Source organism: Chanodichthys erythropterus, chromosome 22 (assembly GCF_024489055.1).
Source record: "Chanodichthys erythropterus isolate Z2021 chromosome 22, ASM2448905v1, whole genome shotgun sequence".
In the NCBI taxonomy this organism is placed as follows: Eukaryota; Metazoa; Chordata; class Actinopteri; order Cypriniformes; family Xenocyprididae; genus Chanodichthys; species Chanodichthys erythropterus.
In genome coordinates, this window is record NC_090242.1 from 1999763 (window position 1) to 2012719 (window position 12957).

Consider the following 12957-nt stretch of genomic DNA (forward strand, 5'->3'; position numbering starts at 1 on the left):
ATTGCAAATGATTGTAAACGTCATGGAAAATTATTGGTCAGTAAGTGTGAGAATGATGATCACCCTTTGCAGAATTCAAAACTAAAATCTTTTGGTTCTGATCTTTAGTTTTTTAACCACTAGGCTACACAATCCACTTAATATACTGCAGGAATGGACGTCTGACCCAATGTTTTTCCTTTTTCCTGACAGCATGTTAGATCAGTTTACCTCAAAAATCCATTCTAGTGTGAACGGTAAAGGCATCATTATTTGGGAAACACGATAGGGCTCCCATCTGGGACGCTACAGCTGTGTTCTCAATGTGTCCGCCAAGGAAAACCTACTCAATAATTATTAACCAAAACCAACTCTGAAAGCCTCTTTTAGACTTAAAAATGTTGACTTAAGGCTTGATGTGCAGAGGCCGTACTCGCAAAGATATTTGGCATTATGCAAAATGAGCAGCACAGCAGTCACTTTGTACATTTAATTTCCATTATAATGGCACAATTTGGTTTTGTAAATTTAGGCCTAAAATGATAGAAGTTGTAATGTATGCAAATGGTTCATAAAAGTCTACTAGTTTTATCTCTTGTGGTTTGTAGCGAGTCTTGCACTTGCACAAGATCCATTTTGGTCAATCGGATCACAAGTAGATGAGGCAGACACATTCCCGTTTACACCTGGTTTTTTAATCCATCTCTTTTGTCTACTTTCAACCACTTCTGTCCTGATTTCTGATTTCTTTGAGGGGAGGGTCTCTGCACAGGTAAATGTATGGGCTTTTTCAGATATTTTGATCTAATGGACCAAATAAGCTCACGCAATTTATATCTGAACTCAAAAGCGATGACAGAAAAACATGATAGCCACCAGACCACTCCGAACGCGGTGAGTGCGTGTTAGAAATCAAGAATGGTGAGAGAACATTGTGCTTAATACGTTATTCAGCTTCAAACTAAACTTGGGTCTTCAGCTGACAAAGTTTAAATCCCGTCTGGCTAGCGTGCTTCTCATAATTTAGGCTTCTTTTGTGGGCGTGTACACTGCGAAAGCAATCTGGTCGAATGCGTTTTCGAATACCTCAGGAAGCTGTTGAAAGTGGACAAGCTCAAAATGTTTTACACCCCATTTACACCTGTATTTAGCGTTGTGATCTGATTGACCAAAATGCATCTTAATACCAGGTGTAAACAGGGTCTTAGAAGAGGCACCTGCGTTTTCAGATTAGGTTACCTAGGTGAGAACCAATTAGGCTTTTTTTGCTTGACTCACTCACTCTTCATTCTCTCTTTCTGTTGGTCTTATTCTCACTCGTTCTCTCTCAGTTATTTGAACAGGGTCCTTGTTCTCTACTCTAGATACTGTATCCTCATCTAGCTTGGCGTCTGCACTCTTCCTGTAACCTGAGCTGCACAAAAGGTTGAACACAATGGGTGCCTTCTTCATGTGCTGCTGTTGAATAACAAACCAACATCATTTCATTAAAAGAACCACAGAAAGACTATATATACATTAAGAAAGTTAATGGAGTTGAATTTAGTTTTTTCTTACATTTCTTCTTATTTTGTAAATAATTTATTTATATATATATATATACTTTAGTACTAACTCACCAAGTTCTATGTGTTGCTTTGCTCAGGTTAAGGCTGCACTATAGGAGAAACAAACTAGTGAAGGAGCTGGAGGAGACGGTGAGGTTGGCGTCTTCCCTGCACACCCAGCTGAAAAGGTATCCTCCAACACTGACATTTAAATAAAATGGACAATACAGATAACACTCATAATATGAACAACATATATTTATTTTTTCTACCTGTTTAATCAGGATGCACCAATGTTAATACATTCTGGCAAATACTGATAAACTGATAATTATAGTCACATTACTGCGCTAATATATATGTATATTATAGAGATAGAGAGACTTTTGTTTATCTTTGGAACACAAATAAAGACATTTTTCATATTCTTGTTATTATTATTATCCACAAACATTTTTGTCCATCTATTGGAAGTCTATGCAACAAAAATGTTAAAGCTTCAAAAAGTTCATAAACACAAGCCACACAAGCATGATTGAGCTTCTGCAAGAACCAACAATGTTTGTTTTCGCACATTAAGCATGCACGGTTGATGACAGAATTTTTATTTTTGGTTGAAATATCTTTTTAATGGGATAGTTCACCCAAAAATGAAAATTTGATGTTTATCCCCCAGGGCACCCAAGATGTAGGTGACTTTGTTTCTTCAGCAGAACACAAATGGTGATTTTTTTTAACTCCAACCATTGCAGTCTGTCAGTCATATAATGCATTGCAATGGGAACACAATCTATAAGAGTCAAAAAAACATGCACAGACAAATCTAAATTAAACCCTGCTGCTCGTGACGACACATTGATGTCCTAAGACACGACACGATCGGTTTGTGTGAGAAACTGAACAATATTTATATCATTTTTTTTTACCTCTAATATACCACTATGTCCAACTGCCTTGCGCACGGCTTCTGGTGTGTGAGGTGTGTACGCACTCTGCCGTAGTTTAAAGGATTAGTCCACTTTCAAATAAAATTTTCCTGATAATTTACTCACCCCCATGTAATCCAAGATGTTCATGTCTTTCTTTCTTCGGTCGAACAGAAATTAAGGTTTTTGATGAAAACATTCCATGATTATTCTCCTTATAGTGGACTTCAATGGACTCCACACGGTTGAAGGTCAAAATTACAGTTTCAGTGCAGCTTCAAAGGGCTTTAAGCGATACCAGACGAGGAATAAGGGTCTTATCTAGCAAAACGATCGGTCATTTTCTAAAAAAAATACAACTGTATATGCTTTATAAACGCAAATGATCACCTTGCGTTCCGTATTCTTCAAAAAGCTTACGCTGTATTTCTTACCCTTTCCTATTCTAAGAAACCGGAACTGGCGCCACGTTCGTTCCATAAGTTGAATAAGGAAGGAGTAGGACATAGCTTTTTGAAGAATACTGAAAGCGGAAGCAGGTGCAAGGCGATCGTTTGTGTTTATAAAGCATATACAGTTGTATTTTTTTAGAAAATGACAGATCGCTTCGCTGGATAAGACTCTTATTCCTTGTCTGGTATTGTTTAAAGCCCTTTGAAGCAGCACTGAAACTATAATTTTGACCTTCATCCGTTTGGTGAGACCATTGAAGTCTACTATCAGGAGAATATTCCTGGAATGTTTTCATCAAAAACCTTAATTTCTTTTTGACCGAAGAAAGACATGAACATCTTGGATGATATGGGGGTGAGTAAATTATCAGGAACATTTTATTTCAAAGTGGACTAATCCTTTTAACAGACTGCAATGGTTGGAGTTAAAAATCATCATTTGTGTTCTGCTGAAGAAACAAAGTCACCTACATCTTGGATGCCCTAGGGGTAAGCAGATAAACATGAAATTTTCATTTTTGGGTGAACTATCCCTTTAAGTGAGCATTAAATGACCCACATAGAAAATCTTACTGTAAAAATACAGGAAATTGACCAATAACGATTATGATACTGATATATTGTGCATCCCTAGTCCATTGAAAAACATCCTGATGGTGTAAAAGTTATGATAAAAAGGCAAAAATGTAACTTGTAAATGTAACTTATTTATTTGGCAGTTTTGAATATTAGTAGGAAGAGGAGGCTGCATATCATTGTGTAACTTTGCGTCAATATATATGATGTAATGACTTTGCAATAAGAATGCTCAGACTATCTGAAGAATCAGACTTTTGAAGTTAGAAAAATATGCAACCGAACGCTCTTGTTAACTTAAACAATAGCTTTTCCCTTGCTTTTTTATTATGACTAATGCCTAATTTATCCTCAGCATCTAGTTGAGGCACATCAAAGGCATGTTGCATGAAGGAACAGTCCCTTGTGTGTTTCACAAGTGAGACTGCCATGCCTTAATTAGCATGTTTACTTTAAAGCAGAATGCAGTTGATGTCAGGATTTGAAATAGGGTAGAGTGAGATGATATGCATGAACCAGAGCTGCTTTTCGATTAACTTTCCTGCTCTCCTTCCATCCCTCCCACTGTCTCTTTCCATCGACATCAAAATTCCAGTCTGTCTGCCAGCACACTGTCATGTTCCTCGGGCAGCAGCCGTGGATCACTGACTTCCAGCCGAGGATCCCTGGCCACCTCCAGCTTGGGCTCCACTTCCTCTCTCAGCTTCACCGACATCTACCTGGAGCAGCCTGAACTGGGCGACCCTGACTTCCAAAACAAACTGGACTCTATTTTGCAGGAGGGAAGCACCTCTGGCTACAGGCCCTCCAGCTCCATCACCACCATCCATGAGAATGAGGTCTCATCCTCATCCAGGCAGGTGGGCAGCGGGCCGGGGATGGGCCAGAGAACCCAAGTGTTGCGGCTGTCGGAGACCCCTCACTCCATGAGCTCCCTGTCCCCACGTTCCTCACTGTCTTCCCTCTCTCCTCCTTGCTCGCCCCTCGTTACTGATGCTTCCTTCCTGTCAGGAGAGGCCTTTTCTGGTCCGGCCTCACAGTTGGATTTAGATCTGCAAACCAGGCTGATGGAGCTCCGGCTAGATGAGGACCAGCAGCAGGGGCAGCTGGTCTACCGTGACAACAAACAAGACAACATTATGGCCGCAGTAGAGCCTTCAAAAGGTACATGGCTCAAACTGTTTCATTGCTTATTAAAGGTGCCCTAGAACCAGTTTTTACAAGATGTAATATAAGTCTAAGTTGTCCCCTGAATGTGTCTGTGAAATTTTAGCTCAAAATAATTTAATAAATTTTTTTAACTGCCTATTTTGGGGCATCATTAACTATGCACCGATTTAGGCTGCGGCCCCTTTAAATCGCGCGCTCCCTGCCCCCCGAACTTTCACTATAATACTGTGCATTTACAAAGTTCACACAGGTAATATAACCCTCAAATGGATCTTTGAGATACCCTTAGTGTCTCAGAACAAGCCGTTTCCAGATCCCTGGCAGTGTGACGTCATATTAGCCACAGGCCCCATCCATGAATGTTGACAGACACGCCCTGAGCGAGTTCACAGTTGTACAGTCCGCCATTGCTGCACTGACGAGAATGTCTCCCAAGCATTTTAGGTGTTCTGTAGCTGGATAGATTAATCCACATAGCTCTCTCAATTTACTCCCTAAATCTGAGCCGCTGAAGACAAGCTAGATTAATTTTGTTTTCGAAGCAAAAGTTCCCTCAACTCTACCGAAATTCGTTTATATCTGCGCAAATCATTTCACACCGGACTGCTTTGTGAACGAATGTCAATAAAAAGAGACAATAAAAAACAGAGGCTGTGCTAAAAAGTTGTTACTCAAGGATAGATCAGTAAACTGTTCATGATCCAGCTTACGGTCTCCAGAGTAGTACTGGATATGGCAGTAATGAAGGTGAGAGCACTTTATTACAGATAATCGGAGTTGATTTACAGATATAAAGTTTACCAGTTTATTAAGCACCACTCAAAAAGGCATAAGGTCTTCACATGTTTGTTTACTGTTAATTGTAACTAGTGTTTCTGTGTACTTCGCTGTGTATGTTGATAATAATACAAGGGAGAGAGAAAGTTTATGGATAATATTTTAATGCACACTTGTTTTATTAAGCTCTTACAGTCATTTTCTGGAGTGAAACTGGACGCTTCATCTTTTGTGTGAAGTACAATAAACGTCATAAAACTCATCAGTAAACAGGCTTGTACTAATATAGTGGATAAAAACAAGAAGACAATATAAGTTATAACCGTAATTGAACTAAACTGTACCTGTTCTATCTCCATGCAACATATATTCGCAGTTTCTGACATTATAGTGCGTCTTGACTGAATCCTGACACCGGAGAATCATCTCTTGAAGCTCCGCCCTCTTAGGCCGAGCGCAGCAGCTCATTTGCATTTAAAGGACACACACTGAAACGGCGTGTTTTTGCTCAACTCCCAAAAGTGAAAATTTTAACATGCTATAAAAAATTATCTGTTGGGTATTTTGAGCTAAAACTTCACATACACACTCTGGGGACATCAGAGACTTGTTTTATATCTTGTAAAATGGGGCATAATAGGTCCCCTTTAAGTACTCTTTTTCAGTTTTACTTCAGTAAAAGTACAAAAGTACTTGATTTTGAAGCATTAAAAGTAAAATTATTGATTGATTGAATGATTTAGTTTGCAATTTTATATAGCCCCACTCCATCCAACTGCAAATATTATGCAGACACTTAAAGGTGCAATATGTAAGAATTTTGCAGTTATATACTTTGTTCACATGAGTACTTAAAATATCCCAAATGTTGCAACTATTTGTAAAGCGTGAGGAAATTTTAACCAAGGTTCCGGAATGTGCGAGGAGTCGCCTGTCAATGGCGTCATACCCGCGTTACCCTCGGTTTCCGGTTTTATTTTGTAAAAACCATGGAAACACCAAAGACGCTTTAATATTTACATGTTTTAATAGACAAGGGAACAACTGTTTTGATATATTTATAGACAAAACTAATTATTGTTATATAGCTCAACACATTTAGTCATTTTGTGTAAATCTAATTTTCTTTTCTTTTTTTTTTGTGAGTACCATGCTTTACCATGCCTTAGAGAAAAACACTATTTTGTGAAGTATCTAACATAGCATAATCAGATGCAGCTTTTACAGCATTACAGTAATACAGCATTTTCTCCATCATACAATACGTTTTAAAATTAGTTGCCTGCCATTTATCAACACAAGCCATCCAGCATTTAATATGATTTTCTAAAATCGATCTAGCGTACTGCATAGTGCAAAAGGTGTCTCACAGCAGCCACCAAGCGAATGCACGAGTAACATTATAATATTTTCAACACACTCAAATGTAGCTAATATGATAAACAGAGCTATGTTACCTCATACTCATGAACGGAAAAGTGGAAGCTGCGCCGGCGACTGTGGGTGCTTAAGGCGTGTTGGGCATTCGCTCCAGCAGCCTCATTCAGCTCCCACAACACTCAGTCTTGCTATGCTTCATACTACAGTAACGTTAATAATCACATCCATGAACATGATTTCTTCCCGAGTCCTATCCCAGTTCTTTTTTTAATATATAAAAAAAAATCAAAAACATATTTGAAAATAATTAATATGTTTTAACTCAAAAATGTTTTATATGTTTATAACTTTTTACTTGATGTAAAGCCAAAACAATGCGCCAGTGCGATCAGTGAAGTTGATTACGTAAATACGGATGAAATGAGTTGCATTTATTGGAAGATTAAACAGATCTGCATTTGGTGTGAGCTATGAGGCGCATGACCCAAATGTACTCTCTGCAATCAGTTACAAAGCATTTAAAGCCATTGTTGGTTATTTAAAATATCTGAAGGATGAACTCGTGTTGCAGTTGTACTCATTTAATTAAAACTTCTTCCAGAGTGACTCAGTGTCACAGTTCTAAAACTTCTCGGCGTTACAGACATCGCCATATTTGATACTGTTGTTGGTTACCTGAGTTCGAATACGGTTGTTATTGTTATTTCAGCTGTTCATTCATACAAATAAGTATTCAAGAAGCTAAAACTCTCATCTGTAAGCAAATACTGAAAACTGCAGAAGTTGTCAAATAATCAATAGAATAATTGTTAAAAATCATTGTTAGATTAATTTCGACTTAGATTAATCGAAATTAATTCTTATCAAAATAATCGTTAGTAGCACATTTAAACTTTTCTTGAAAATGGTATACATTTTTTTCCAAAACCACATAAAACCAACATGAATACAAAAGAGTACATGTCTAAGAACTACAAGATTTTTCCTTTTCATTCATCTTGGACACACTTTGTTTGTCATTGGCAACCCAGAATTCCACCTGAAACTAGAGAAACCCTCTGAATGTCTAGTACGTTAGGGTAGATTTACTCCCAAGTAGCCTAGCAGGTGAACTCACTCAAGCTCAGGAACCTAACACCCTTCCAGAGTGAAGCAGTCTCACATTTCTACTCACCACTTTTCTGTGCATGAAGATGCTGTTACGCAAATGAGGGTGCCCGGTTCGAAGAAGGCGGGAGTAACGTCGGCAGTGTCTGACGAATCGGTTGCAGGTGACAGTGGGGTATACGAGCCCTCAGAGAAAAGGTAGGCCACTAGAGTTTTATAATAAGTGATGGTTTTCACAGACCCTGATTTGGATAGTATAACGGTGCTGTTCATTCCCTCAGGCCTGGGCTTCCTGTCGAGCAGCTGCTGGGTTATGATTACGGGAGCTCATCAAGCAGCGCTCAGATCAAACTCGGCCTGAAGTATGAAGCGAAAGAGAAGAAGTTCACAGTGTTCGTAATGCAGCTCTCCAACTATAGCGCGCTCTCCCTGCCAGCCAACCAGAACATGTAAGGATTGCGCTCTCACAGCCAGCTTCATTTAAAGTTGATGGAGACATTAATTTTAATCAGCAGGATGTAATTTTGATGAAGCATCTCTGCAAGGGAAATGTGTTGGGTTTTACAAATGGAATTAACCTGTTAAAAAGTTGTATGGTAAATTAAGTGGAGGAATCAATTCACAGATACTTTGCAATACTTTCTCAAATGACTGTGGATCAATCCACAAAAATAATTAAACCTGATAGTGCTTAATCATTCTCATGTTCATGTCAGAACATACATTTTATTATGGCTTTTATTAACACACAGTTTAGCAGAAAGCAACCATAACACCCCTGCAGTTTTGCCCGAAAAATTGAGATCCATTGAGAATCATTTTGGAACGTGACTCATTGAATTGACATTTTATTGAATCATTTGATGCCTCAACCCAAAGTAGATTTTCCCATTTTTGGAGTTAAAACCCACCAGTTGAAAACCACTGATCTGTGATTGGCCAGTTCTTCCACACAAATGTTACTCTCTAGCAATAAACCTTAATATACCTTTCACTATCTACCTTAATTTTATTTTAAATAATAGTTAATCTAAACTGTCCATTTTTAGCAACAAAAAACATGTGCATCTTATGCTTTTAAAAGTTTAGGTTAGGACACAAAATAGTATCCTAATCATAAAAATGCCTCTACTTTCAGCAGAACCTGTTTTCCAAAATGACAGAAAGGTTTACATTTATAAAGTATCGTATAATAATTAGCTTGCATCTGTTGCCTCCAGGTATGTGACAGATTGGAAGGTCTAGTAAATCTTGAACTGAATCGTGACTCCTTAAATTGACATTTTATTGAATTATTTGATGCCTTAACCTGAAGTTTATTCTTCCCACCATTTGAGAACCACTGATCTATGATGTACATGCCCATCTCTAACATTAAAGGGCATCTGTCTTTTTGGGCAGTCATGACCTAATGGTTAGAGAGTCAGACTGGTAACCCAAAGGTTGTGGGTTTGTGTCTCAAGAAATGACTGAGGTGCCATTGAGCAAGGCACCTAACCCCCCAATCACTCCCTGGCACCACAGCAAATAAAAAGGCTGCCCACTGCTCTGGGTAGGGCTGCACGAAATTAAACCACACTCATTTTGGCAAAGGCTGCTTTTTTATGCACAGCGAAGCACGGCTCTGTAATCAGTAGTAAATGCTGCTCCATCTGAAACCAGAGGGCACTCTCACGCAGAAACTCCAAATATGCCCCACATAAGTACAATATAACACACATTGTTCCATGAAATCCCTATGGCCATCATGCTATTGCTGTAGCTGAATAAACAGAAGATTGAAACACTTTGATTGATTCCTTCTTGGGTATTTTCATGATAATAAAGTATATTTATACTACAGTGCTAACCGATATAGCCTTTATCACTGTATAGAATACTATGAAATAATATGTTGTGTTCCTTATTCTGTGTAAGAAGCCACATCATCTTACAGAAGGATCTTTTCAAACATTCCACTGAAGTTATGAAGGGAGTTTGGAGTAAAAGTATGTTATTAAATGTTATCTTTTGTTGGAAAAGAGGTTCATAAATGCTTATCTTTGGAAAGATATTTGATGCGTCTTGCTTTTTCAAATGCATGTTATAAGCGACTCAAACTCACAGTGCTTTCAGATGGAGCAGCATGTACTACTGATCACAGAGTCGTGCTTCATTGACAAGCTGCGCGTAAAAAAAAAAAAAAATCACAGCTATTGCGATTTCATAATTTCCAAATGTACAATTTCATGTTGATTGTGATTTATCATGCTGCCCTAGTCCACAGTTTGCAGTGTATATGTGTGTGTGTGTGTGTGTGTGTGTGTGTGTGTGTGTGTGTGTGTGTGTGTGTGTGTGTGTGTGTGTGTGTGTGTGTGTGTGTGTGTGTGTGTGTGTGTGTGTGTGTGTGTGTGTGTGTGTGTTAACTACTACTACTCCTAAAGTGTGTGCACTAACTGGATGGGTTAAATGCAGAGGACAAATTCCGAGTATGGGTTACCATTCTTGGCATTCACATGTCACCTAACTTACTTAAAGATCATCTCTAATTAGATTTTAACTTCGGTTGCATTTAATCTATTGCAGATATGTTCGTGTGGTGGTGCTGCCGTGCTCAGAGCCCGTTCGGTGTCTGTTCCGCACCCATGGCGCTCTACCGCAGGAACCCTTAGAGCTCAAAGAAGCTTTTAGCCTGCAGATGTCCTCCACTGCTCTCAGACAGAAGACCCTGCGCATTGATGTCTGTACCACCAGCAAATCTGGCCGAGAGGACTGTCTAGTGAGTATCTGATATGAGATTGAGCTAACAGTGTGATGGCTCTATGTCAATAAAGTGTCTAAAAACAATCATATTTCCTTCTGTAATGTATGTAATGCTGTGTGAATACAAGCCTAGGTAATTAATTTCTTGTCTTCTTTGTCTTTAAAGGCTGGTGCTCAGATCAGTTTGGCTGATGAGGAGTATTCAGAGGAGTGGTGCTCGAAGTGGTACAACCTCCTCAACTGCACGTACATGCCAGAAATGGATAGAAAGCACAAGGAAACAGAGGTTTCCGCTCAGCAGGAGCTGGTAACTCACACACAATGCATAACTTATGTTACCTTATCACAGCTAAATGCCTTACTAACATTTCTTGGAAACAGTCTTGCCAAACTGTTAAGGAACATGTAATCTTCATGAATATTATGTTCAGTTGCGTCATTCAGATGAAAAAATTCTTTCTTGCCCAAAGTGTGCTTTTTGCTGTCTGATACTGTTGATGATCAAATTACATAGAATTAGTTCCTTCACTTCTTTTCAGCAGTTTTGAATTTACAAACAGCCTTTTCTGTTAAGATGGATTAAAGAATTATATCTGCATTTTGCTGGCACTTTCCATGAATAAGGTACAAAATAAGGCTTGAAGCTTTTTTTTTTTTTTTTTGTCTTGTGAGACGATTTTTGTTACTTTCTAGCAGTAAACATCAATAGGCAGCAACATTAAATAGATAAAATATATGAAATTAAAAATAAATAAAAATGCAAAATGGGTAATGGGATTGCAAATGTATATTTTTTAACAAAATGTAAGATGCTGATATTATAATATTACTTTAATTCAATTGATAATTTAAAAATTGTAGTTTTGACAAAGTGGAAATTATTATAGTTTGATTTTAATTGTTGAATGCAGTGGAGAAGGTCATGACCTCTAAGTTGGGGACAGACCAAAATCACCATTTTACAAGGAATTTATGCATTTAAATATATCTTCCTTTCATGCTAGGTTAATTTTATAAATAATAGTTAATCTGAACTATCCATTTTTTGCAACAAAATCATATGCATCTAATGCCTTTAAAACAATAACGGGACACAAAATTGTACCCTGTTCATAAAAAGTGCCTTATTGCATTTACGTTTAATCATGTAGCAGACCCTGTTTTCCAAAATGACTTACAATTAGATCATTTAAAAAAAGTTTACATTTATAAAGTATTAGATGATATTAGCTTCCATCTGTTGCCACCAGGTATAAGAATTTAAACTAGTATATTGCAGAAAAGCCTTAATGTATCCCTTTATGTATTTTTAGACTTCAGCTCCCAGCCCCTCAGAGACCGCCACTGCACACCTGGAGAACGTTCCTCTGGAGGACTGGTACGTTACCTGCCACAACTTGTGACGAAGCACCAGTATAATAATCTTTAATCCAATTCAGCACAGCTTTCAACTTAACAATGTGTCAGTGTGAGTCTGGGTTTCATATCACATCCAGTATCCCACCCAGGATCAACACAAACAATTAGCAAGCTGTTTGAATCTCATATTGCGTCTCTTTCTTTTCCAACCCCTATTTTCCTATTGACTGACCTCCTTTCTGCTGTCTCTCGGGAATTCATGACAGCGTGACGGCACACGATGACTCACTTTCCCTGGTGTTTGATTTGCTCTGCCAAAATTACATTAGTAACATAAACAGGGTGAATAACTGATCCAAGGGCAGTGCATGAGCAACACTGAGTGGCATTCCTCTCTCATACGATTTTCTGGACACTTTCGATACACGTGTGCACTTGGTAAATTAGCTCTCCGTGCCTCTTTTTCATTGGCTGAAGGGCAGTCTCATGATTATAACCAAAACTGCAATATACAAGGCCTGATTGTTTCAAACGATGATTCAACCACAACCACATGTCATGGAAATTAAAAACAAGGACAGGAATGTGGCACGGCAGCATTTTTCAAGAGCATTTCCACCCTCTCTCACTCGCTTCTGAAAGGTTGCAGAGAAGTAGTAGTAGAGAAGTAAAAGTGTTGCTGTTTTAGGATCATTACGGTTTAACTCAATCGCGTTTCTTAAGTCACAGCAATAACTTTCAATTTATTTTGGAGCACTGTGACTTTCAGTACTGATGGTCCGAAACATAAACTTGTTTATGTTATTATTAAATTTTAAATAAGTGTTTATTTTGAATTATTACTGTATAAGGAAGTAAATTACATTAGTGAAAACTACCAAAAATCAATAAAAACTACCTATAAATTTCACTCACTAAAATGTAAAAAAAAAAATAAACATG

The 12957-nt window shown here is 38.1% G+C and overlaps 1 protein-coding gene across 3 annotated transcripts in view; it reads left to right on the forward strand.

Moving 5' to 3' along the window:
• The window catches only part of wwc1 (WW and C2 domain containing 1), a 55731-nt gene that overhangs the window by 31267 nt on the left and 11507 nt on the right, over positions 1–12957 (forward strand). For all 3 annotated transcript variants that reach the window (XM_067377001.1, XM_067377000.1, XM_067377002.1), the window contains 7 exons: positions 1625–1714; positions 4076–4644; positions 8001–8112; positions 8196–8363; positions 10480–10672; positions 10823–10963; positions 11970–12034. In XM_067377001.1, the coding sequence (XP_067233102.1) occupies positions 1625–1714; positions 4076–4644; positions 8001–8112; positions 8196–8363; positions 10480–10672; positions 10823–10963; positions 11970–12034 (1338 nt within the window). The remainder of the gene's footprint in view (positions 1–1624; positions 1715–4075; positions 4645–8000; positions 8113–8195; positions 8364–10479; positions 10673–10822; positions 10964–11969; positions 12035–12957) is intronic.